Source organism: Poromitra crassiceps (genome assembly GCF_964638095.1).
Source record: "Poromitra crassiceps genome assembly, chromosome: 3".
In the NCBI taxonomy this organism is placed as follows: Eukaryota; Metazoa; Chordata; class Actinopteri; order Beryciformes; family Melamphaidae; genus Poromitra; species Poromitra crassiceps.
The window spans coordinates 64,442,830-64,470,698 of record NC_139625.1 but is presented as its reverse complement, the minus strand read 5'-3'; the positions used below and the strand labels follow the sequence as shown (position 1 = coordinate 64,470,698).

The 27,869-nt window shown below is 45.2% G+C and overlaps 1 protein-coding gene across 1 annotated transcript in view; it reads left to right on the top strand.

Moving 5' to 3' along the window:
• The window catches only part of dmd (dystrophin), a gene marked incomplete at its 5' end in the record, with an annotated part of 540,780 nt that overhangs the window by 172,523 nt on the left and 340,388 nt on the right, over positions 1-27,869 (top strand). The window contains 3 exons of the mRNA XM_083633507.1: positions 24,368-24,460; positions 25,212-25,292; positions 27,229-27,321. Coding sequence (XP_083489633.1) covers positions 24,368-24,460; positions 25,212-25,292; positions 27,229-27,321 — 267 coding nt within the window. The remainder of the gene's footprint in view (positions 1-24,367; positions 24,461-25,211; positions 25,293-27,228; positions 27,322-27,869) is intronic.

The window sequence follows — 27,869 nt, the reverse complement described above, 5'->3', positions numbered from 1 at the left end:
AATATATACTGTATACATCGAATCCCACCAATTTTGCCCGTCATTTTCCCCTTGGCGCACACATGCTTCCGTCAATGTCTGCTTGATGGCGAGAGGGACTTCAGCTGTAGGCTACTGGTGACAAAACCAGACATCGAATTTTCAACAGTTAACTTTTGCAGCTAGGCCTATAGGTTACTGGCTATTATGAGGTGAGGCAGTATGCCCCGTGTCTCTCTCTCTCCCCCCGACGAGGGAAGTGGAGAGGGCTATTGCGGTGCTATTAAACGTATAATGGTTGGAAAAGATCAACATTTGCTTTTTATTTTCTCCTACCCTCTCCTACCTAAAGTAATCTAATGTTACACCATAGACCTGTATGGTCAGGAATTATGTAGCCTAATAAAACCATGACAAACAAATTCTCATTTTTAAATCAAGGTGTGTTTTTTCTGCAATGTAGGCTATAGTTGAAACTCAACGTGGCATTCCGAGGAGAGAAGAGTGTGTGCAGGCGGGAGGAGAATGACATCCATGCCGTGCGTAAATTTATCCAAGCAAGGATTTCCTGTACTGCACAGAGAATACTGTGTGCGCTCAGGCGTACGCCTGGCGTAGTGGGGTTGTTTGCGCTAAGACCAGCTATTTGCTGGCGGTAAAATTGAGAGCACCCAGGCCCCTTTTTCTAACACATTGCGCTGGAACGCCTATTTTGGAATGGGCAACGCCCAAACCTCTCTTTGCGCTCGGCACATACCGACAGTATCTTCCCCAGAGCGCTAAATGACACTTGCGCGAGACAGATGATAGGCTAGAGGCCACGGACACCGCCTGGGCCACGCCTACACCTGCGTCATCCCAGCGCAAAACTGGACGGTGGAGGCAGACGATAGCTTAGACGCTGGGAAGATAGCAATAAGAGGCGCCCAAACGCAGCGCAAACGATAGCGCCGTACGAAGATAGGGCCCTTACACTCTTACCTGTTACATATCATCAATCTGTGTTCCAGCAGTTGTTTTGTGATGAAGTGGAGTAATATATTTTTTGGTGTACCCTTTTTCCCTCAACCTGCCTCGTCTACTTCGACTTCACTTAGTCATTTCCTACATTTCCCAGAGTGCCTTTCCATAACCTCATTTAACATTTCTGCAGAACCACAGATACGTTGAATCTCAAAGTTTGCGCTTCCAACGCTAATTTGAAAATGCCAGTTAATTTGTAAACGTTGCCCATCGTCACCCCCAACCTCAACACCTGCAGTCTGCATGGAGGCAGCTTCCCAGTCCTCTGTCCTGAGGGCTCACACAGTGAGCCAGCCAGTGACGATGCACTGCACAGCGCTGTATTTACATTATATTGTGTTTGTATATTGAAACGTGACCGGTAGGTTTCACATTTGTCCGGTAAAATACATTATTTTACTGTGCAGACTCTGAGCTGTGCGGGGGCTTGTTCTGCCCCCAACTCCGGTGGGATCCATCGACCATCGAGTGGGATTTGCAGCATTTAAGCGCCAAGATTGGTCAACATCAACTCCAGTGCCCAGAACGGTCAAATCAAATCATCCACACGCTATGTCCCGCCTCTCTACCCCGTCTCAGTCAGGGCAATGTTTGTTTTCAGTCAGTATATGTCACATAGACCCTCTGAGACCCACTGAGACCCATTTCATGCCATCTTTAAGAGTGAGAGAGCAAGAGGTTTCCCAGTTGATAAAAGGCGAGAGTTGTGTTCCTTACTTGAACGCAACTAGTCTTATGGCTGCAGTGCATTCTGATTTTTTGAGGCTTCTGTCAGTGGAGAGATTTGGTCTCTTTGCCTCTTCTATGATGGATTTATTCCTGTATGATTGTTGCAAAACATTGAGTCTAGAGAGAAGCCCTTTGCTGTTTGATTCAGAGGGACTGACCCCAAAACTAACCAACAACAACCAAACAACAATATGAAATGTGAGTTACAGCGCAAACAGCTGTTCTTTAACAGTAATAAAGTGTTTATAGAGAAGACAAATTGACCAACAGCAGTTCCGTGCCCGAGAACGATTGCCCCCCTCCTCTCTCCCCCGCTGGTCAGCTTTCACATTACAACATTTCTGACGCGCCCGGGAACGAAACGGGACACTTGCAGAGTACACTTGCATCATCAACTATGCCTGGAGTGTATCCTCGCCCGTGTGTTGTCTATGTGGCTCGGTGGCGTTAACATTCACAAGTGTTCCATCCCCGGGCACGCCAAAGCGTTCCCCAGACCACCTTTTCAAGTGGACCCTGTCACGGTTCGCTGTTCTGCGCCTGGGCAACGAACACTCATCAAACGAACCGGACCTGGGGTCAGTTTGGGGACAAGGGTGCTGGGAACGGTCCTGGGTCCCCCAGTGAGAAAGCGCCATTAGTGTTAGTTTGAAGCTGTATCGTTTGCACAGGAGCCTACCTTTTTGTCTAGCAGCCTGTGACCAGCAGGCAAGCAGCCTGTGATCATACAGTATACTCCATAATAATAACCACTTTGGCCATCCAAATTCAGTTTTCTAATAGCTTCAAGAAACAAAACAATTGTTCTCTCTTGTTTAATACTTTATTGTAATATCATTATTCCACCCTGTTAAGCAGCATTGTCCCACTCTATTTGTAAAGGACCTAGAGCTATAAGGCTATCAGTGACTCTTTGTACTTTCCAGTCATTTCCACTAATAATTCCAATATTTTCTAATTTTTTTCCCATTTCCTCTACATAGTACTAACACAGGACTGACAGATACATTCACAGTCGATTATCGATGTAAAATTCACATTCATACATACATTATACACATTCTCTCTCTCACACACACACACACTCACACACACACACACACACACACACACACACACACACACACACACACACACACACACACACACACACACACACACACACACCTCATCTCACCTGCACAGTTATATTACCTCTTTTCTGCTTTCTACTTGTCCCATTTAAAAACAAGGTGTAAATAGGGTGTTATAAGATTTGAACACAAGTGTGAGCCAGACTACCTGCAGATGTTGTCAGGCAGATCTGATCACGACGCGTTTACACCTTGAGTTTTTCATTATCCAGATAACTTATGCAGATACAGATTACATTTTAATGGCAGGTGTAAATTGGGTCTGAGTTACCTAATCTGAAATACAATTCTTTCCATCCCTTTCAGCTACATTTCCTCTCTTCTTCTATAGGTTTTGTATTGTATGGAGTGAGCAGTGGCTGTCGATGCCAGAGTGGACAAACCAATCAGTCTCACAGAGAGAGAAATAGATTGAAAAAGAGGCAGGAGAGGTGGCCAATGTTCATCTCACACCCTGGCTGTCAGAGCCAGGAGTTGATAAAGGAAAAAGCAGAGAGAAGAGGAGATGAGCGTTTTTGCCTTGTTTCAGTGCACAAACTTAATCTGGTCGCACAAAAATGTATCCTTTACATATAGCTGAAACTAATACCGGTATAGAAAAATTATGTCTCCAAATGATTCCAACTTGTCATCAGCAAAATGCAGTCTGGTTAATCAGACACCTCGCTTCATACTCATAACACGGGATACAAATAAATTTACAACATACTGTATACAAGATATGAACAGAGTATTAACAGCCAAGTGTGGCAAAGTACAAAATGAGCATGGCAAAGTGACAGGTACAAGTACAAAGTTGGCAAAAGTACATTTAGCAAAAGTTGGCAAATTTAACAAAACGATACAACAGAAATAGCAGACTACAGTATTAGCAGGTTATATTTACAGTTTATATGCAGGGATTGCATTGTATTGCACATGTTGACTGTACAGGGAGGTGGGAGATACAGGAACATCAGTGCAGGAGCACAATGGTGTGTGTGTGTGTGACGTGTGTGTGTGTGTGTGTGTGTGTGTGTGTGTGTGTGTGTGTCCTTTCTTTGATTCCAGATTCACTTTAATAGCCATAGTAACTAATCAGATTACAAACAAGGAAATTGACTTAGTGCAAGCATGCAGTGGAGCGATCTCATCAATAGTAGAGGAGAAAGCAATACAGAAAAACAATCACAATTATAAAGTGCAAAATATAAAGTCATTTAAAGTGACATATGATGGGGCAGGGTCGGGGGTATGATATTGTCCGTGGGGGGACCCCGACCCGTTACTAAGCCGGCTGCGCTCGGGGCATCGGGTGGGGGGGTGCTGTGATAAAGTCTTTATCTTTGGGGGCTTTCGGGTCTAGTTGAAGAGGTGGATGGCAGTTGGGAAGAAGGCGTTCCTGTGACGAGAGGTTCTGGTTCTGCCAGCCCTCAGTCTTCTGCCGAGGGAGAGGGCCTTAAAGAGTTTATGACCCGGGGGGGAGGGGTCGGACGAGACCGCTTCAGTGTCCTGGCAGTGTGTTCTCTCCAGTGGGCAAGCTTAGACCTTCCCACCTGAAGTCCAGGAAGTGTTCCTGAAAGCTGTAGTTCATTGAATAGCCACTTGGGGCTGGGTGCATAGGAATTCACCTCATGTTAAAATGCCAGAATTTGTAACAGGATTAAACATCTTTCCAGTATGAGGCAAAACACAGTTTTGGTCTATATAGCTAATTTCACCTTTTCATAACAACTGTAGGGGGGTCGTTTTTTTATATAACTCGCCCGTTTGGAGTAAAATAGACAATAGAAAAGGGGGTGATTGACAGGTCGCCTGTCCAGTGATGGAGCAGCTTGCCGATCACGGACCAATAACAGGCGGAGTTGCGGCTCTGGGAAACCTGGGAAAAAATAGTGGATGGTTTTGTCCATATTATTTAGGTCAGTCACCATCTTAGCAGCTTCAGCATACAACAATCCCCTTACTTGTCTGATCTTATTCACTTATCTTTCCTTCTTTCTTCTTGGACACTGAACAGAGCTCGTGTGGTGATGCTCTCACACTGTAGGCACTTTGCTAACATCTCTACTTTGCACTCTCCTACATCACAGTCGACCTTCCCACATCTCCCACATCTTTTACTTCAACCTCTCTCAAATGGCCTCACGCTGTAAGGAGAGAAGTACTGAATGGTCTGTAGGCTTTTAAAGCCCAAGGATTACACTGGGCCCAGGTGCACTCAATCAGCCTAACGACCCCAACACCAGGCTCCTGCCAGACAGGCCCGGAGAGTGGAGGGTCGTCACAGAGGCAATGTGACATTATCTAAATTCATTACAGACCCTGAAAAGTGTTTTGGCAAAGTTTGGAGGCAAAGTTTGGAGGCAATCGGAGCAACGGGCCTTGCACTAATTCGCCTCCATGCAAATTTCTGTGAACCAACGAGCTGCTGGTCACAGCTAGAAATGACTGCACACTGAGCGTGGATGAATACATCAAATCACTGCACACTGCACCTTTCTCACATTAAATAGTTCCAACAAGTGTGGAGGGGGGGGGGGGTGCTGTATGCATGATTGGAATGCCTTTAAGTGCGCAGAGCTGTTGGAGAATCGCTGAACACTATTTAATCCAGTACAGGGCACTGGTGCAAATGATTCACCTGGGACACCTGGGTGATTTTAGTGTGTTTGTTTTATTGCAAGATCATTGGCAATGCAACTACATCTCTTCACAATGTCAAATATCGGCTTGGCCTCGTATCCAACTGGTTGAGGTTTCTCACAGAATTCTTACGTCTCCCCATTGAACGCAGTAAACGCGCACACACGCGCGCGCACGCACACACACACACACACACACACACACACACACACACACACACACACACACACACACATGCACACACATCATCTCACCTGCACAGATTACCTCTTTTGTTTTTTTTCTTCCAGTCGGCACACAGTAATTGAGCAAACCAGGGTCAGAATCCTACATAATCGTTTTTCTCAGACTTCTCTCTCACCACTTGGAGCTAGAAATGTGTGCAAGGACAATAATGATGGATAATGTAGAATATGCTGTATTTCATCATGTCTCTTACCTTGAGCTGTTTGTTATTGGAGAGTTTAGCAAAGTCGAGTTCTCCTGGGAAACCTTTCCCCGCTCTGACGCCACTCAATTAGCTTGCCTGGCTTTATTTGCACGGACAAAAGCCTTTCCTCTTGTTTGTGAAAAATGACTTGAATATGATGAAGATACAAACAGCTCAAGGTAAGAAGACATTCTGATGGCATTTCCTTTTTACTTGAACAACAGACGCATGAAATCGGCATGAAATAGTGTTATTTAGCTGTGAGTCACCTCATCTTGTAACCTGCTGTCGGAGGCAGCGCAACTCATCTGAAGCTGTTCAATTCTTTTTTTTTTCCATATTTTATTTGATAATTTTCAGAACATAGAAAACTAAAACAGGCTCAGACAAAAAACAAAAACAAACAAAACATACATATACCAACATTAATATTACAAAATAGCGCTACCAGCCGCATCAAGTTCCCATGTGCTTGTAAGAAATGTGCGTGGAATCCCATGCAAGGGGTCCATGAGAAGTCAGCCGAGCAAGTTACTTGTCGTTCTTAACCTCATTTAAGTAGTCTAGAAATGGGTCCCAGATGATTGTGAATTTCCTACATGAATTTGTCCTCAGGAACCGACGTCTCTCCATATGTATAACTGAGACCATGTCTGTCAGCCACAGCTGAAAAGAAGGTGGAGAGGGGGACTTCCACTCCTTCAAAATGAGTCTCTTGGCGATAGTCGTCCCCTGCGTCAGAGACTGTTGTATAGCCGTAGGGAGGAGCAGAGAGGACTCTGAGCAGCCGAAGATGGCGAGCGCCGCCTCCGGCTGAAGGGTCACTTTATAAGCCTTAGAGTACCAATCAAATATTTTGGCCCAGAATCCAGACAGTGAAGGACAAAACCAAAAAGCATGGGACAATGTACCCTCTGACACCCGACACCTATCACATAGTGGTGAGACAGAAGGGTAGATCTTGTGCAACCTGGACTTTGAATAATGAAGATGATGAGTGACCTTAAATTGGATCAGTTGGTGTCTGCTTTTAACTGAACAGAGCTGGACTATAGATAGACTCCTGTCCCATATAATTTCAGACAAGTCAACATCAAGTTCCTCCTGCCATGCCTCCCTGATCCTTTGAGTAGGGGCCCTGATACAGTCATCAAACAGACACACAAATCTAGAGATAAGATGCCTGGATTGATTAACATCACATTAAAAAAAACATGTTCGTTTGGGAGAACTACAAAATCACGACTCTTTGATCGAACATAGTTCCTGGCTTGTAAGTATCTGAGCCAGTGCGTGTTGGGCAATTCAAATTTCCTCCTCAGAAGATCAAAGGATGTGAAATGACCATCTATGTATTAGGTCTCTGATGGAAACCAGTCCCTTCTCACTCCAGGCATGGTAACTTTTGTCCGACCATGGAGGCAAAAAAGAATGATTAAAACAAATTGGTGTGAGGACAGAAACATCTGGTAGGCTCAAAGCACTCCTAACTTGGTTTAGAATTCTTTAGAAGAAACTACAAATAGTTTTGTTTTTCACAACAAAACTTAAATTTTGTAAAGCCCCAGGCTGCTCTAGCTTGGAAAATAGCATAGCTGGCAGAGAGGAGTTGGTGATAGAGCTGGCCTCCATTCTCAGCCACAAGGGGGCCTCAAGAGTTAGATTACTAGGAGTCCCTTGCTGAAGCTGTTCAATTCTAATGCAGCGGACACACACTAGACACAATGTTACATCTGGGCATCTGGGCAGTGCAGTGGTAGATTCCCTACCTACCAACACGAGGTTTGAGCCCCCGTGTTACCTCCTGCTCGCACGTCCATACAGGCACAATTGGCCATGTCTGCAGGTGGGAAGCCGGAGTACATACAGTAGGCCCTATGTCCAGATCCCTGCACTAGTGCCTCCTCTCGTCGGTTGGGGCACCTGTTCGGGGAGGAAGGGAACTGGGGGGAATAGCGTGATCCTCCCACGGGCTACACCCTGCCAGTGAAATTCCTCGCTGTCAGGTGAAAAGAAGCTGCTGGCGACTATGTGTCAGAGGAAGCATGTGCTAGTCTACAACTCTTCCCAGATCGGCAGAGGGGATGGTGACAGCCTAGCAGTGGGAATTGGCCAAGTACAATCGGGGAGAAAAGGGGGAGTGGGGGGTGGGAGGGGTCGGGAAAAAAAAACTTGATAAAAAAAAGTGTAAAATCTGTCTGGAAATACAAAGACTTATGTTGCTGACAGGAAAAGCAGTGTGTGCGTGCGTTATCTCTGTGCTTACTGAGTGCACTGTCTCTCTCTGTCTGCCTTCCTAATTCCTGCATGCTTTGTGGCTCACAGGAGAGTGTGAAGCGCTCCGAGATGTGAATTAAACGGATCCATTTCACAGTCGCACCTCTGTGAAATCGCTGATAGCATTCTGCCGCGGCGCGCAGCTCCGGCTCTGCAGCTCGGCACAGTTTACATCTTGTCATAATAAGCGCACAAGCTGCCTTACTTTGTATCCTTTGTGTCGATTGTTAGATAGGCCTTCCGTAAAGATGGATTCTCACGCCTTTTATAGAAAAATTACAGTGCAAACTGACAGTATATGAGTCACTCTTGGCTGCTTTTGCCCTGCTTTCGCTTTGCTCGGGTTCCTACATTTTTAAATATGCCCCTGTAAAGATGACTGCTCTTGTCTTCAGAGGCGCGGTGGAGCGTGAACTCAAAGCCAAACTCAATTCAGCCATCTTTTTATTTGCTCACCTTTTTTTACTCTGACATCCATCTTGATGAAGCGAGGTGCCTGTGAGCCATATGCTGATCTGGAGGTCATATATATTTTTATTTGTCGCTACATCACGGCTTGTCTTCCAAAGAAAAGAGAGTTTTAAGTCACTTTCAGTCTCTCTCTCTCTCTCTCTCTCTCTCTCTCTCTCTCTCTCTCTCTCTCTCTCTCTCTCTCTCGGGTAATCTGCTCATGTGATGAATCAGTCAACTCTTCAGTCAGAGAATTGATGTCACCCACCCACCCCCAAAATAGAGGTGACTCAATGCAGCCACTGTTGGATCTTGCTAGGAAAAGCAAGACATTATCATTAAATTTGTCATGTGGGCTTTTATCTCACTGAAATCTAGGCACTTCCACAATGAAGATAAGTGACGCTGGGCAGATTGAAAGAAATGTAATTTGTGTGGAGCCTTTTCGGTGGTCTGTTTAGCAAAACCCCAGCCCTAAAACACAAGGCTGTATTTAGTTTACTGGCTCGTCTGCAGATGAAATCCCATGTTTTTGTTTTGAGATTTAACGTCGCTTCACCCTTGGGAACTTATATTGAACAAATCAATCACCAAAGTTGCCATCTTAAGAATAATTTCATATCCCCCCTGTATGTCCGCCCGTCTGTCTGGCAAAAATGATACTGTACATGAGGTAACCATGCACTGGTGTCATTTGGACAAAGCTTGGAGGAGGTGCTACTGTATAATCAAAAATCTAAATAAAACATCTTCTCTGTAAGTTTTACTGACACAAAGCTTGCCACACACATCCTGCCCCCCTTACCTTAGCAACAGTAATTAAAGGTCAAACTTGAAAGACCATAACTGCTCCACTGGTCTGATTTTCACGGGACTTGGAGGGATGCATCTTGTCTGATTGGCCCAAGGAGTGCCTGGCTGCATCATTTGTTGGGGACAATGTGTTGGACTTGTTAAATGTTTATTTCCCCGGGGCTGGCTGGCCTGGCATCAGCTCTGCTACACACTGTTACACTCATTAAGGTGTCGGAGCTGCACCCTGCACCCACAGCCTGCTGGCCTGCATGGCACTAAGCACTTAGTATACTGGAACAACTGGGACTTCTCTATGTCAGTGGTGCTGAGGGGGTTTGGAATGGTTTTCCTGCCTCACAATGGGCATTTGGGGGGTGACTACTACACATGACAGTGAGGATGATCGGACCGATCATGCTCCCTCAGTGGCTTTTTGAGCCTGACGAACGTTGTTACAGGCAGCAGGCAGCCGGCTTAGTAGCCTAGGTAAACCCAGCCCCCACGTGACCTGCTCTCTCAGTTCCCAGTCACTAGGGTCTAGCGAACGGGCCATTCAAATCGATTGCTGGGGCAATTGAAAGACCCGCGCAGACCCGCAGCCAATGAGTGATGGCGTGACTGCCAACATCAGTCCTGCCGTGATCGGCCAATCAGAGAGTGCGTCTTTGTCAATGACGTGTAACAGCTGCTGCGGCTTAAGCACTGGTAGCCATTAGCTTTTCGTCTTTTCAAAGCATAGCTCCCGAGCTAGCTACTAGCTGGCTAGCTATATGGCTATGCAACTACGTTGAGGAAATTCAAGTGAAAACAGCTGTTGAGGTTGAGGTCTGTGGATCAAAATAACACCTAGCGTTATCGAAATCGGATTTTAGCGGACCATACAAGCCGGGGCTTCAGAGCTGATTACCTGGACACATTTTACGCGAAATTATCTGATAAACTTGTCTGTGCTGCTCTGTGGTGATCAGCGAATGTCTTCATAGCATTGTGATTATGATTTAATGTATTATGGAAGATAAACGCTGGTTTAACATAATTAAAATAATTCCCTACCAAACATGTAAACTGACGCTTCTGGGCAGTAGACCATTTGGGCATAACATTATGTAATGTGACATGAGATCACCACATTTCAATAAATATAACGTTTTTGCACATTTGAATGCTGCTGGTCGTTTGTTTAATGCTGTATATATTGGATATTTAAAGCTGATACACAACACAATTGTGTTGAGGTAATTCCGCAAAGCTCAGTTAAAAATATAACATGTAACACTTGACACAATCAAATCTAACTTTTTCACAGCAATACACAGTCCAGTAGTACAGTGGGCTAATTGTTTGAATTATATCGAAATATATTTGCATGGTGTAGCATGTAATGCAGATACTGTAGCTAGATACTCTTACACAGAAAGGCAGACAAGCTAGCAGCAGGGATCTTGTCACACTGATTCCAGATAAACTCGTCTGTCTAGCCAGCTATACAATATTACTGTAGCCTACATAATACCACAAGCTAAATGCAGCATATGCCAATGTAAGGCTGGGTAGCATTAGCTAACGTCATCCAGGCTATACAGTAATAGGCTATTATAAAGTTTTCTCTCTCCTGCTGCAGGTAGGATGATGCACATAAATATAGCCTACATTATGTAAAGTCATTGCATAAATGTGTTTTTATTGTAAAACTAAAATGTGAAGTAGAGCCAATTTATTGGAGCGGACATCACAGTAGGAGATGCCAGTAGAAGCGCGTTACGCTGTCACTTACCTAAATCCCGCTAAATCGACGAGGGGTATATATAGACCCAGGATTACATATATGTTTCACATAGGGTGGTGTTTTCATTTCGATGTTTTATTTGGTCCAATATTGAAATGTTATACAATTGCAGGTTGTGTTACCATTACACAAAATTGAGATCTACCTTCATATCTATTTCAGCTCATTTGGTTGCTATTTAGTAGCGAAATACAGTAGCACAATGCATGCTGGGAGGAAGTGAACAACAACAAACCATAACAAACGCATCACAGAATGAAGCCTAAGCTGGTAAGTCTGTTAAGATAATGTTTAGCGAATATAATTCATAATCGTTTTAATAATAATAATAATAATCATAATAATTCTAGGCAATGAAGACAAAACCCAAGACTGTGTTACAGTAGGCTAAGTGTATCTTGTCCTATAATTGACTAGACAGAGGTTGAAGTACAAGAGATAACATTTATTACAAAAGTTTACATCATCTGCAGATCACCAGTTACTCGTGTCAATATTTTACCCTAAAATGTTTTAGCATTGATTTTAAAATAACCTGCAAAAATCGTTCACATTGGTAGTAGCCATCGCGCTCCTTGTGGTTGCTAGCAGTAGCCTAGTGAGTTAGCTCGGTGAGTTAGCTAGGTGGAGTTAGCTCGAGCGCTAACAACAAAGGTCGCAGAGTGATGATGCCATCTGTTGCACTGCGCATGTGCTCTGTGCACCAAGCTGATTGGATGACGGTTGGCTGGTGGAGTGGTCTATCGAGGGGGGCCCAACACCCGCTAGAAATCGGTTTGAATGGCTCGTTCTCCAGACCATAGTGACTGAGAACAGGTCTGAGAGCAGGTCACGTGGGGGATGGGTTTACCCAGGCTACCGGCTTAGCTAACCTAGCTAGCTAACATGCCACACTAAAGCCCTTTTCCCACATGCGCTTTGTACCGCAAAATGACCGGTACGTGGTCTAATGCCTGCATGTGAGAAAGGCGCCGTGCCGGTATAAGCGCGACCCCGTCGTCCCCGACATTTCACCAGTCTCTAGCCAGTCAGAAGAGCGGTATGCTCTTAAGGAGACGCAAGTGGAAACGGGTCCAGTCATTTTCCGCGACAGCGGTCCTTCAATCATGGGCGAGGAGTAGCCTACACACGTTGCTTAATGTTCCAGCGGGCATAATCTAATCATTCGCGCACATTAAAGCAATCTGGCGAAATGATCTTGTGATAGCCTAATAACAGCAGTATGTCAGCTTGCTGATTTCCGAAGGCAACCCGGACACATCAAACGCAGCCAGTCTGTAAAAAGTGCTTCAACGCAGGTGAACGGATAAACATCGAACCAGCAACTATTTCTCTCAGACACGGATCCCAACTTCTTCAAAGTGCATCATCTAATCATTCGCGCACATCAAAGCAAACTACTTCCAGATTTCGCTTGTGCATTTTGCTTTCTCTACATACATACAAGCGTTGAGCAGCTTGCAAGCCTTTCTCGCTGTGTCTGTCCGTGGCTGCTGCTCTCGAGCAGAGAGGGTAAATCGGCTGTGTTTATTACGCTGGCGGCTTGACGCTGCTCTTAAGTCAAACGAGTGTGATTTATTGTGTGACAACTGACAAGCGAAGTTATTTCGAGTTTTGCCGACCCCCCAAATAAGCTCCCCCCTCCCCCCGCCCCCAACATACTGGCAAATTCGCTGATAGATTCCCACATGCGCGAGCCGAAGTGTGAAGGGAAATGTCCGATATTGACTTACAGGTAATTTTCCGGTACGCATGTGGGAAAACGGCTTAACACTGTGATGCTGTCACCGCTGTGTGTTTATATTTGTATTTTACAACGGCTCCAAATGCGGTTCAGCCAATCATAATCAAGGACCGGAACTATCCGTTTTGTAAATATGAATTATAGTGCCTTACTTTTCTTGTAGGTTTTAGTAGTACGACAGCCTGCATAATGCACTCTGGACCTCCTTCACTCTCCAAGAAACACCTCAAGTTCGATCATTATTATCCTCATACACTATTTTTTGGTGGGGGGGGCGGTGACATACTGAAAGATAATTGACAGTCTCTCCTTATTTAATCGATTCGCTGCATGACGATACAGACATGTCAGCATAAAGCTTTTGTCTGGGTAAATCTTTCATTTATTTCATAGCTTTTCACCCGAATATTCTCCGCTCGCTCATTCTACGTTCACTTCAATTTAAATGACCTTCTCATGTAGACGGTTTATTAGCGTTGTCATAACAGATTTAAAATCAGCTAAACTGAGCTAATTCTTTGACAACACTTGATTTAGCACGGTGAGCAGTGAGATGATCTTGTGTGAGACTTGTGACATGCCTCGTGAGGTAAGTCATTATGAGGAGGTGAGCCTTCTTTGAAAGTCTCTCTTGTTATCTCCTTTTTGTTTGGCAAGGCAGCACCATGTACAAATCATATCCTACATCTATCCTGCTTTATTACTGTCATGGTATCCAAAGTGACCTATCCTGCATCTGGCATGCATTAGTACTTGACTTGTGGTAGCAATGGCACCCCAAGCATCGCGTCAAAAAGACCAGGAAAAAAACATCTACTTTCCAATTACTTACGACAATCCTGAGAAACCAATCCTTTCTATATCAATGTTTTCTCCCTCTCCTTTTTTGAGCTTTTTGTCACTCTCACTCTCTCTCACTCTCTCTCTCTATTTGCACTCCCTCTCCCACACACTCATTCTCACTTGTCCTATTCCTCTCTCTCTCTCTCTGTCTCTCTGTCTCTCTCTCTCTCTCTGTCTCTCTCTCTCTCTCTCTCTCTCCGCCACTGTCTGCCCTCGACGCCTCTCGGCATATTGTGGATTGTCCAGAGACTTGCCGTTATTGAGTCATTCTCCACACCGGCACTGTGTTTGTGTGTGTGTGCGTGCGTGCGTGCGTGCGTGTGTGCATGTGCGTGCGTGCGCGCGCGCGCGTGTGTGTATTATTTGAATGGATTTGTGGACACGGCGTGTGTCTGTGTGTGGGCGTGGGTTATAAGTACAGAACACACATGAGAAATGGGAGACTATAAGGCACTAATATGTGGCCTTGGATATTACTATACAGAAAGAGAGGCTACACACACACACACACACACATACACACACACACACACACACACACACACACACACACACACACACACACACACACACACACCATCTCCGCCTCTTGCTCTCTCACACACCCATAGAAAAAGAGAGACAAAGTGAATGATTTTATTTCTCTCTCTCCAGTTTCTCTCTCTCTCCATCCTGTGCTAATTCACATTGTATTTCCAGTACACTCTAACAGAGCACTTCTCCAGGGGTACTTGGTATTAAATGAATATCAGTATTTAGAAGCGCTCTCAGACTGTCAGCAGAAAACCACTTGAACCAGTAAACGCTTCTTCACCGCTAATTGAGGATCAAGCGGCAACCTCGGGCTTGGATAGATGAAGCCAATGCGGTGCCAAAGACTGCAGTTCCTGACGGAGCAGCAGGTGGCTCTGTGGGAAACCCCTGGTCTCTGAGCAGCAGGTGGCTCTGTGGGAAACCCCTGGTCTCTGGCAGCAGGTGGCTCTGTGGGAAACCCCTGGTCTCTGAGCAGCAGGTGGCTCTGTGGGAAACCCCTGGTCTCTGAGCAGCAGGTGGCTCTGTGGGAAACCCCTGGTCTCTGGCAGCAGGTGGCTCTGTGGGAAACCCCTGGTCTCTGGCAGCAGGTGGCTCTGTGGGAAACCCCTGGTCTCTGGCAGCAGGTGGCTCTGTGGGAAACCCCTGGTCTCTGGCAGCAGGTGGCTCTGTGGGAAACCCCTGGTCTCTGGCAGCAGGTGGCTCTGTGGGAAACCCCTGGTCTCTGGCAGCAGGTGGCTCTGTGGGAAACCCCTGGTCTCTGGCAGCAGGTGGCTCTGTGGGAAACCCCTGGTCTCTGGCAGCAGGTGGCTCTGTGGGAAACCCCTGGTCTCTGGCAGCAGGTGGCTCTGTGGGAAACCCCTGGTCTCTGGCAGCAGGTGGCTCTGTGGGAAACCCCTGGTCTCTGGCAGCAGGTGGCTCTGTGGGAAACCCCTGGTCTCTGGCAGCAGGTGGCTCTGTGGGAAACCCCTGGTCTCTGGCAGCAGGTGGCTCTGTGGGAAACCCCTGGTCTCTGGCAGCAGGTGGCTCTGTGGGAAACCCCTGGTCTCTGGCAGCAGGTGGCTCTGTGGGAAACCCCTGGTCTCTGGCAGCAGGTGGCTCTGTGGGAAACCCCTGGTCTCTGGCAGCAGGTGGCTCTGTGGGAAACCCCTGGTCTCTGGCAGCAGGTGGCTCTGTGGGAAACCCCTGGTCTCTGGCAGCAGGTGGCTCTGTGGGAAACCCCTGGTCTCTGGCAGCAGGTGGCTCTGTGGGAAACCCCTGGTCTCTGGCAGCAGGTGGCTCTGTGGGAAACCCCTGGTCTCTGGCAGACGCCAAAATGCCAAACCTCCAGTCCACAAAACACGAGTCCACAAACCAATGGGTGGCTATGTCCATATTTATTATACAGTGTATGTTGGGGGCAGGGATCCACTCACACATACGGTGTTTTTGCGTTGTCGGTGAACAAAATCTGAATGTCTGCATTGTACAGTATTTTGGGTTCAAATCTCCATGTAAAGTCAGATCATATTGATGCGGGACACACTGATGTGTGTCTATCAACTGGGAAAACTATGACTGATTTGTTCTTTTCTGACCCATTTTGGCAGTACAGGACAACCGAAGAGCTGCCTCAGCATTGTTGTTAACACAGCCAATCAGAGAGCGTTGTTAACTGACACTTTAATTGGCTGACTTTGCTGTCTGTGGCTGGGAGTGTTGAGCTGTTACGTTGGCCCAAATGAATCCGTTGTGATGTGTCCTGTACCCCAACATTGAGAAAGTAGTTTTGGGGTCATGTGACAACAAATAAGTGCCAAATCACAGGCTGCTCTTGAGGCAGGCTGCTTTCTGATTCGATTTAGCACTTACAGTATGTATCTTTTGATCTTTTTCAAACAGCAACTAGGACTTCCATCAACACACACGCACGCTCGCACACACACCACACACACACACGCACACACACACACACACACGCGCGCGCGCGCACACGCACACACACACACACACACACACACACACACGTGCACACACACACACACATCCATCTTTTCATCTTCAGCAAATAGTGATGGCAATGAGTACAATGACCTCTATGAGGACGTGAGCAGAATGCCAAACACCACAGACTCATTTCTCATATGTGTGTGTGTGTGTGTGTGTGTGTGTGTGTGTGTGTGTGTGTGTGTGTGTGTGTGTGTGTGTGTTTAGTGCTCTTGTATTTCAATCTTTTGAGAACCAAATGTCCTCACAAAGATAGAAACATGAGGCAAATCCTCTAAAGGTCAAAGGTGACGAATAATTGGATTTTCCCCATATGCTGTATAAAAACATGCATAGCCACTGTGACTTCACACATTGGTTTGTGGACTCCCGTTTTGAAGTCTCGAGTTTTGGCATTGTGACTGTCGCCATCTTTTTTGGGTGGAGCCAGAAGCAGCTAGTGTGAGACCAGGGCCCCGTTCCAATACCCATACTTCCATACTATTTAGTAGGCAAAAAAAGATTTAGTATGTCCCAATACATAGTATGTCAGATGCAGTATGCCAAGAGTACCAGGATGTTGTACTACATCAGCTCCTATTTCGGAGTATGCATCGATGCATGCTGCTTCAGCCAAACTTCCCCACAATCCTTTGCGCAGCAGGAAGTTATGTCTTCTTCTTCTTCTTCTAATGTTTTATGGCGGTTGGCAAACAACCTTTTGTGCATTACCGCCACCTACTGGAGTTACGTCGCACTGACTGAGCTGCGTGTTCATGAATGAGATAATTAACTTTAAGAAAGCCTTGAAATATGTTAAAAACAAACAAGCATGGTGTGTACCAAAACATGCATATCTTGATTCCTATTTAGATCTCTGACTTAATGTTTTTGCTTTATTTATTTTATTTTGTTTATTTGATTGTCTGTTCCAATTTTGTAAATGTTTAGTCTGAATTTTTTGTATAATGTACTGTTTGTTACTGCCAGACTTTGTTTATTGGGAAAAAAAAAAAAAAACTCAAATGTGGCGCTGCGGACGTCGGCGGAAGTGAGCAAGAGGTCGGAGTTCAGGAAGCTCACGTGACGACAGATGTAGTGTGTCCCAATAGTATGCATTTTGCATGCATGCTGCACACTACAATCCATACTTTGTGAGGGCAGCGGCAGTACATACTACAAGAAAGAAGTACAAGTATGGGTATTGGAACGGGGCCCAGGCTTTCCCACAGAGCCGCCTCCTATTTGGTCCATGATCGGCAAGCTGCGCAATCACTGGACAGGTGACCTGTCAATCACGCCCAAAACAGAATCTGCTTTATCATCTATTTTACTCTAATGAGACCATACTTTACTAAATGAACACCATGCTGTATTGGAGAAGACCACAAACGTATTAGGAAAGTGTTGACTGAGGTCATAAATCAAGTGAGAAGTAGGGTCATTTTCACATAGACTTCTTTTTGCAGCTAGTCGAGTGACCCCCTGCTAGCCATTAGAAAGAATGCAGGTTTAAGGCACTTTCCACTAGGGATGTTCATCAATTATCGATAATCGATAATTGATCGTTGAGGAATGAATTCGATCACATGGATTTTTTTCAGATTATTACCTTTATTATTATTATTATTATTATTATTATTATTATTATTATTATTATTATTATTATTATTTATTTTTTATTTTTTTTGCGGACTAGGTTTGGGTGGAATTCGTTCCTCCTCGCCCCACTCCATTGCACAGCCGACTAACGTGAGGTGGAGCTTCATATAGTCTCTAGTTTTCTGGCTGGGCAGGGGCCTTTGTGCCAACAAAACTGACTATGGTTGTCAACGTTACCGCGGGTTTGACTCTGCTGTCAGCTAAGCTGGAAGACGCCGATTGCCTGACATCATGTAACCTGACATGTTTGTTTACCTGGCCACAGCGCTAGTTTCTGATATTCTTACTACACAGCGGCATCTCCATTATAGCTGGCCGAGAGCGCGCAATGTTATTACCAGACCAGAGTTAAAAAAATATATATATATATATATATATATTATTATTATTATTATTATTATTATTATTATTATTATTACGCTATCGATAATCGATAGTTAATTTTCCCGAATTTCGATTATGGAAATTGTTCAAAATGAACATCCCTACTTTTCACATTGGCTTATTTTTTTCAGCGGCAGAGGTTGCCCCTTGATTGTTACAATAATAAATAAAACAATATAAAGATACTGTAACTATAAACCTGTGACTTAACAGTCAGTGCTATAAACTAGAATGATACAGTGTTGCTCAAGTCTTCACGACAACAATAATGCTTTTATAATAATAATATGCTTTTATTATTCCTCAGTAAACTAAGCCATCAAGGTAGAGGGCAACCATATTGCCCCATCAGTTTCTTTCCAACCCTAACCCTAACCCTAACCTCAATTTAATTGGTTGAAAATGTCTCATTGTTGTGGCTGCTTTGACACCGAGCCAAACATATAGGGCTCTATCGTTGCATCAGCCTATGAACTGCGCTCAACGCCAGATGCAGCCCAGAGTACTTATTCTCAAACCAATCTAACTGCAGTTTAAATACTGCAAGCATGTAAATACGCTACACTATAGCAAGATCAAAGTGAAAAGAATGTTCTAAACGCATCAGCTAGAAAAATATAGCCTATCCCTGTGATGAGATTAATTAGATTGGTGAAAGTTTGTCCAGAATGATATCGTTTTCTCTCCCCTGCTGCACAGGTAGAATGATGCACATAAATATAGCCTACATTATGTAAAGTCATTGCAGAAATGTGTTTTTATTGTAAAACTAAATGTGAAGTAGGGCCAATTTATTGGAGCAGACATCACAGTATAGCACATGACAGTAGAAGCGCGTTACGCTGTCACTTATCTAAATCACGTTAAATCGACAAGGGATATATATAGGCCTAGGATGACATATATGTTTCACATAGGGTTGTGTTTGGATTTCGCGATTTTATTTTGTCCAATATTGAAATGTTCTACAATAGCATGTTGTGGTAACATTACACATTATTTCGATCTATTTCGATGTACCTTTCTAACTATTTAGGCTAATTTGGATGCGATTTATTATCGAAATGTATTAGCCCAATGCATGCTGGGAGATTTCACATGTCTGGCTGTTGCAGGGAAGCCAGGCAGTGAATGTTTGGCCAGAATGATCTCGTTTTCTCTCGCCTTCACTGCACAGGTAGGATGATGCAATAGCCTCTGAATGTCACGGGCTCAAAACTGTCATGTTAGAAAAAACTGTCATGTTGTTATACTATGTACAGTATAACAACTTCTTTTTTCTGAGAGAGAGAGAGAGAACCGGCGAACTTTAAGCAGTCGTATTGTGCCTGTCAGACTGATGAACAAGAGAGAGGGAGTGACACAGAGAGAAGGGACAGAGGAGAGGCAGAGGAGCGCTCCGCGCAACCAGCGCACTGAATAGGCCTGGTTTTCAAAAGCGCAAAGCGCTAAATTTACGCCAGGCAGGAAGATATCATTAGGCCGGTATTTAAGGCCGAAACGCCCATTCTCGCCCATTCTGGGACTGCGCCACGCCTATTTCGCCTAAAGCGCATTTCGGGGCCTAAAGCCATGTTGATATCTTCCCGAGGCAGGCGCAAGGCACGTTTTTTTGCGTTTAAGGCCAGTTTTTGCACCGAAGGCCTGTGGGAGAATAGGGCCCATAGTCATGTTTACAGTACCTCCAATACCTTGTAACTGGCTTTTCATGAAACTTGGTGGAAGGGTGTAGCATGGGCCAATGGAAGAACCCATTACATTTTTCATCCGGCTCCGACTCACGAACAAGCAATAACAGCACCAATATTGGTGGAGGTGGAGCGCCCTTCGAGTTTGAGATATTGTTATAGTTATTGTTGTAGTGGGAATGCAGACGTTCTATTTAGTTCAAACAATTGACATCTTTTTATATTTATAGTTGTAGTGATCGCTCTAGATGTGAATGGCCCTGTAATGTGTTAATGTTAGGACTTGGGGATGAATGTAGGCTGTGTGTGTGTGTGTGTGTGTGTGTGTGTGTGTGTGTGTGTGTGTGTGTGTGTGTGTGTGTGTGTGTGTGTGTGTGTGTGTGTGTGTGTGTGTGTGAGAGAGAGAGAGAGAGTGTGTATTTGCACATTATGCATCAGTGCTTGCATATGTATACATCAGCTTTATATGTGTGCTTATCTTTTCCTCCCTCCCCACTCTCCTTCTCTCTCTCTCTCTCTCTCTCTCTCTCTCTCTCTGTGTGAGAAATTGTTCTGTGCAGTGTGTGTGTGTGTGTGTGTGTGTGTGTGTGTGTGTGTGTGTGTGTGTGTGTGTGTGTGAGAGAGAGAGAGTGTGTGAGAGAGAGACAGAGAGAGAGAGAGAGAGAGAGTTTGTGCATCTGCGTGTCCCATTCCATTTATTACAATGCTGATGTAGTGCTGTAGGCGAGGATATTCTGTGCTTGACTGTCAAAACTAGATACAGGTTATGCCAACAGAGTAGCTGCCATTTGCAATAGCCACAATCTATTGCAAATGACTGTAACACATCCAAATGTGTGTTTGGCCTCTAGATATATTTGACATTTGGCTGTCAGAGAGGTTACTGCTGTGTACTGTATGTCAGTGTCATGTTTTCCAGGCTTCAGCCAAGCGGCCCTGCTGCTGATTCCTCTGCTACCAAGCATGGCTAACCGGCTTGTATTGGTTGCTGTGCCAGATCCTGTGGGAAGCAGGCTGCCAGTTAGCAGTATTCCTTATTTTCTCTTAGCGTTCATTCATAAGGGGAGAGTGTATTTAATTCATTCATCCAGTACCCTTCTCTTTGTAATAGACGGCAAACTTCTCAGTCAATAATACACATGCGATGGTAACCATTGTATGAAAGCCATAATAGCGGTTATATTTGGCTGTTCCTTATATAGTGAAAATAACACTCTCTTTCACCTTGACCACTGCAAAGGCCAAGATAATGCATTCATGTCCAGCCTGCAACCTCTTCCACTGTGAAGTAGCTGGTAGCTTGTTATTTTCAAAGTAGCTTCCCAACTCTGATATGTAGGTTGGGCATTTGACCTTTACATGAATCAAATCTTCTCCGACAAACTACCCTACAGTAAATACACTCAGCTCAGGTCTTAGATATATTTGTAAGATTGTAAGATGGTGGTTCTGATCTTTTGGCCTTGTACATTCTCAAGCCGTGCACAGAAACACGATATCAGACAGGAAGGAGGCTTTCCCCTCCTGCAGCTGAGTGTAGTGAGTTCAGCAGAGACGCCACGAGCTCAGAGGGCACAGAGAGTGTTACATAACTCTCATTGCTAAGGGGCATCTGGGTAGATTAGAGGTAAAAGCACTCGCCTATCGCTGCAAAGTCCCGGGTTCAATTCCCAGCAGCGGTACTTCTGGCTTGGTCAGACGTTCTTACAGACACAATTGGCCGTGTCTGCGGGTGGGAAGCTGGTGTTGTATGAGTCCTGGTCGCTGCACGAGCAAAAACTCTATGGGCGGCGGGGCGCCTGTTCGGTGGAGGGGGAGCGGGACTGGGGAGAATCCTCCCACGCGCTACATCCTGCCGTTCAATCACCTCGCTGTCAGGTGAAAAGAAGCGGCTGGCGACTGCACATGTATTGGCGGAAGCATGTGCTAGTCTACAACTCTCCCCAGATCGGCAGAGGGAGCAACGACCGGGACATTGGGAATTGGCCAAGTACAATTGGGGAGAAAATGGGTGAAAAATCTGAAAAAACTCGATAAAAAAAACTCTCATTGCTTTCTAACTATCTAATTTGTACAGTATTATGTAGGCTACTAGTCTTTGTAGTAATTAGTGGTCTGGCCATGTGGACCAAGCAATGCTTTCTACTGTATATTGCTCAAGGGCACAAAGGTACAGTAGAGGAGTCAAACAGGACAGTCAGCCTGGAGAGCCTGTGGCTGCAGTGTCGGCTGCAAGGACAGAGAGAGAGAGAGAGAGAGAGAGAGAGAGAGAGAGAGAGAGAGAGAGAGAGAGAGAGAGAGAGAGAGAGAGAGAGAGAGAGAGAGAGAGAGAGAGAGAGAGAGAGAGAGAGAGAGAGAGAGAGAGAGAGAGAGAGAGAGAGAGAGAGAGAGAGAGAGAGAGAGGTCAGAGGTGAGGAGAGACTTTTATAGCCCTGCTGCCTGGTCAGGTGGTCCAATTAGGCTGGCACCGTTCCAACACACCTGAAACAAACTTCACAGAAAAATGCCCTATATTCATAACCAGTGTCGGGCAAGTTACTTAATACACATTCACTGCCAGACGTTTTTTTTTTACTGTAGGTAGCTTCTGCCAGAGGGTTTTTTTGAGGATTCTGGCTCATTTTACAAGAGCCGAGGATTATTTTCTGCTTGGACTTTGTGAACACAAAGTTCACAAAAGTACTAATAGAATGTGTGCTTTCTCTGTCTAAAAGAGTTAGTTTGTAGAGTTAGTAGTTATGTAGATATTAGCCGTTGAGTACAGCATGGTTTCAGCGTCTGAGACTGAAACAGGCAGAACAGTCACTTTAACCATTTATTTTTGGCATCAGTCAGAGATCAGACATCTAAACAATATAGTTCTGAACGCCCTCTCCTTCAAACTCCTCCCTCCGTGGGCGTGTCTGGTGGCTTTCAGCAGCGTTTGTCACAAGCGAGTTTCTACTGCCTGTCTGAGCAGTGAGCAGCCTCCCTCCCTGGCGGCCCCCTCGTCGGTGAGTCTGGATGGGGCTCACTCGTTTCTTGGGTTTGAGAGCTTTGATGAAGCTTTGTGCGATTCTAGGCTTTATGCTGCGTGTTTCAAAGTGTGTTTTCCACCCAGTCTATTTTTGGAACCCCCCACCGTTGTGCGCCCGCGTGCACCAGCGTGAAAGCGTTTTCGCCTACAGTATGAGAATGAGGCTCGTTCGTTTCTGGGTTTTCGGTTGAGCTCAGCTGGAATGAAGCTGCGTGCGATTCTGCGCTTTCTGCTGGTGTTTCAAAGTGTGTTTCACCCATAATCTATTATGCAAATTTGCAATCCCCCACCGCCAGCTCCCAGCGCGATAATGCGCGAAAGCGAAAGCGTTTTCGCCAATCCATTTTACAGTATGAGAGAATGGTTTCCTCGCGCGTTCCCCTGCAGTTTTGGCTGGCTTTTTCTAGTCTGGAGAGCACTGTCGCCACTTAGTGGGTCGGTGGAATGGGTTGTACACGTTCAGTGGCTCCAATATTTTTATAGGAGACGTGGGGGGCGTTGATCCACGTCCCACCGTCAATTTTTTTTTAATTTTTTTTAAGACGAGATATCTCGTCATTGGCAGTCAACCGTTGGATTTTGTAAGACGAGATATCTCGTCAATGGCAGTGAACGTGTTAATATAATATAATAATTATTACTTATTACTGTATTACTCCTTTAACAAGTAATACAATTACTTTATTTATGACTTGGTATCAGAAGTAATTAGTTACGTTACTCATTACTTTACTATATTAATTCTGCTACTCCCATTCTGTAAAAATGACATACAGCCAGCCAGCTCCTTTTAGAACTGAATCCACTTTATTGGAACAATAATGAACCTTAGAGAAGGAGTCAACAATCAGCCAAACTGCATACTTTTTATTTATTTACCTACCTAGGACAAAAAAACAAATCATGTTCTGGCAACGCAGTCGTCTCTCCAACCTCCACACTCTGTTTTAGCGCTGTGCTAGCACTGGATTCATAGCTGTAATATACACTCATTACTGTTTTGGAAGTTGTAATGCCTTACACTACTTGTTACTGGGGAAAATAATGAAATTACAGTAACTAAGTTACATAGTAATGCATTAGTGCCCAAAACTGTTCATAACACTATCTAATGTCCTTTGACCATTGAACTGCTTGAATATTTACATTTAATGTGTATTATAATTTTTTCATTGTGGATTCAAGTGAAATATTTATTAAACTGTGTGTGTGTGTGTGTGTGTGTGTGTGTGTGTGTGTGTGTGTGTGTGTGTGTGTGTGTGTGTGTGTGTGTGTGTGTGTGTGTGTGTGTGTGTGTGTGTGTGTAGACAGGGAAACCACCCATCCAGGATCTGTTCTCGGACCTGTGTGATGGACGACGTCTGCTGGAGCTGCTGGAGGGGCTGGCAGGACATGAGCTGGTACACACACACTCACACACACAAACATACACACGGGCGCGCACGCACGCGCACACACACACACACACACACACACACACACACACACACACACACACACACACACACACACACACACACACACACACACACCCCTGCTCACACAACACACACACACACACACACACACAAACACACACACACACACACACACACACACACACACACACACACACACACACACACACACAGATGCACACAGACTACTTTCACCTTTTTTCCTCTCACCCTCCAGCTCTCCTCCTGCACCTTTTGTCCTTTTGTCGGAATCTCTCTTTCTCTCTCTCTCTCTATCCTGTCCTCTGTCTCTCTCTCTGTCTTTCTCATTCTTTCTCCACCTCTCTCCACCTTTCCCCCCTTCCCTCCTCTCCTCCGTCTCTCCTCTCGCTACCCACTTCTGTCTCAAGAGTGACAGTACCATCTTTGTCCTTTGTTTGATTCTATCTCTCTTATTGTAATGGGGCACACACACTCACGCGCAGACACACACACACACACACACACACACACACACACACACACACACACACACAAACACACACACACATGCTTTTATTGTAATGTGGCCATTTGTAGCACTCACGGAAGCCCCCGAGCAGGGTCTGTTATGCCTCAATAATCTATACTGTCTGGTGTGTGTTTGTGCGTGTGTGTGTGTGTGTGTGTGTGTGTGTGTGTGTGTGTGTGTGTGTGTGTGTGTGTGTGCGCGTAGGTGAAGTTGGAGAGAGGATTCACACGTGTTCACTCGCTCAACAATGTCAACCGTGCCCTGCAGATCTTGCAGAAGAACAATGTGAGTATGCGTGCACGCACACACACACACACACACACACACGCACGCACGCACGCACACACACACACACACACGCGCACACACACACACACACGCACACACGCACACACACACGCACACACACACAAACACACACGCGCACACACACGCGCACACACTCACACACACAGATCGTTATCCTGATATGATTATGAGTGAGAGTTTAATATTATGCATTTGACTGCATTAATATACATTGGATAAATAGCTGGTTAGACTCTGCAAACAGTTAACTAAATTAAACTGCCTTTCAAGTTGTGTTTACCTTTCTCTCTCTCACTCACACATACACATGCACACACACACACACACACACACACACACATACACGCATACTTGACTCTTAAAGGACGGCTTTACCGTGGGGAATATGAATATATATCAATCTCACGCCCCTAAGGTTTTAGAATCCGTTGAAATATTTTGAAATTGGAGCTTCACTGCCTGACCTATCAGGCATCTCTCACATTTTTAGGGAAGCCGGATGACGCGTTACGCGTCACCCGGCTTCCCTCCCCGCTTGCGGAACTCGAGCGCCTATGAACTACAAGTCTTGTGAGCCATGGTCCCGCCTCTAGAGGTCCTCCACGCCCCTTCAGAGCTCTCGACGAAAAGCAAAAGGCAGCCATCTTGTTCACCCGCATAGCATACTGTAGCTAGGTTAGCTTCCCATAGTTCCTTGCAAAGAGACCATTATCTCGGGAACGGAAGCACTTGGGGCGGCTTTAGCTCAGGAGGTAGAGCGGGTCGGCCAATGACGCAAGGGTTGGCGGCTCGATCCCCGCTCCCTCCCAGCTGCTGTCGTTGTGTCCTTGGGCAAGACACTTAACCCTCCTTGCTCCCAATGGTGTGTAGGCACCCTGTGTGGCAGCCTGCCGCCATCGGTGTATGAATGGGTGAATGTAGACTACCTACTGATTGTAAAGCGCTTTGGATAAAAGCGCTATATAAATGCAGGCCATTTACCATTTACCACTAATCGACACGGGACTGGCGGCATTGGAAAGCTCGTCAAATTTTACATAGTAGTAGGTGAGTTGAAGTAACGAAATCAACGCTGAGCAATGTACCCATTTTTACACATTTTTACAGAAAATAGTTACAACATCAGATGCGCGTAACTCCTACGAAAATGCCTTAAAATGCATGAATTTTTTTTTATGAAGACATCTCCCGACATATATACTACCGTTTACATTTGGTGCAATTTGGAGGCAATTTTATTTTCGATTTATTTCTTCTTCTTTGTATCTTTTATTGTCGAAGCCTTCTTCTTCTTCTTCTTCTTCTTTGAGTTTTATGGCGGTTGGCAAACATATATGTGCATTACCGCCACCTACTGGAGTTTGATATCAGCCAAATGCCTGAGGGGTGGGCATGAAAACGAAGGCCACGCGAGCCCAGTGCATTGTGGGAAATGTAGTATTTCGGGTGAAAATAATCAAAGACCCAAACCACGCACTCAACAACCTGTTCTCCTTGCTACCATCAGGGAGGAGATACAGAACCCCAAAAACTCAGACAAGCAGGCTGAGAAACAGCTTCATCCCCCAGGCCACCAGCCTCCTAAATACTAAATAAAACACACCCAGTAATGACTCAAACCCCTAGGCAACATGCAATATACTATATATAGCAACAGCAATACTATGTACGACAACATATTGTAATATTGATAAGGATGTTCTGATGTTGATGTACCAATAAGTCGCACAACAAGAATGACACACAGCTCAAGACACAGCTCAAGAATTTCACACGTGTCTATTTGTACATCGAGTGACAATAAACATCTTGTATCTTTGTCGAGAACTCAATATTCTGATTCCCCCCTCTCCCTCCCTCCCTCTCCCCCTCTCCCTCCCTCCCTCCCTCCTTCTCCCTCCCTGTCCTTCAGGTTGAGTTGGTGAATATCGGAGGGGCAGACATTGTTGATGGGAATCACAAATTGATTCTCGGCCTCTTCTGGAGCATCATTCTCCACTGGCAGGTGTGTGTGTGTGTGTGTGTGTGTGTGTGTGTGTGTGTGTGTGCGTGTGTGTGTGTGCGTGCGTGTGTGTGTGTGTGTGTGTGTGTGTGTGTGTGTGCGTGCGTGTGCGTGTGCGTGTGTGTGTGTGTGTGCGTGTGGGTGCGTGCGTGCGTGCGTGCGTGCGTGTGTGCATGTGTGTGTGGTAAAAAAAATAAAATAAAAAAAAATAAAAGTATTTTATGAAGCTGTTGGGACAGGAAGGACTTTCATTAACCTTGACCTTGAGGAGCCTATTGGCTTATCACATTGTTGAATTTGGATTTGTTGAGACAAACACAGCAGAGGTGATAGAGAGAAGTGCTGTACAGTCCCCCTAACCTCTTCATTTAATGAACCCCCCTCTATATCTTATTTGCATAGCTTATTTGCATAGTTTTGCATAACAAGCTTACACCTCGCTGCCTCAAGGGAAAAAAATATTTTTTATTTTCTTTTTTTAGGAGAACTTCACTGAAAAACAATGCTGATTTATTTTGCACATGATTTCACACATATCCAAAAACTGTAAA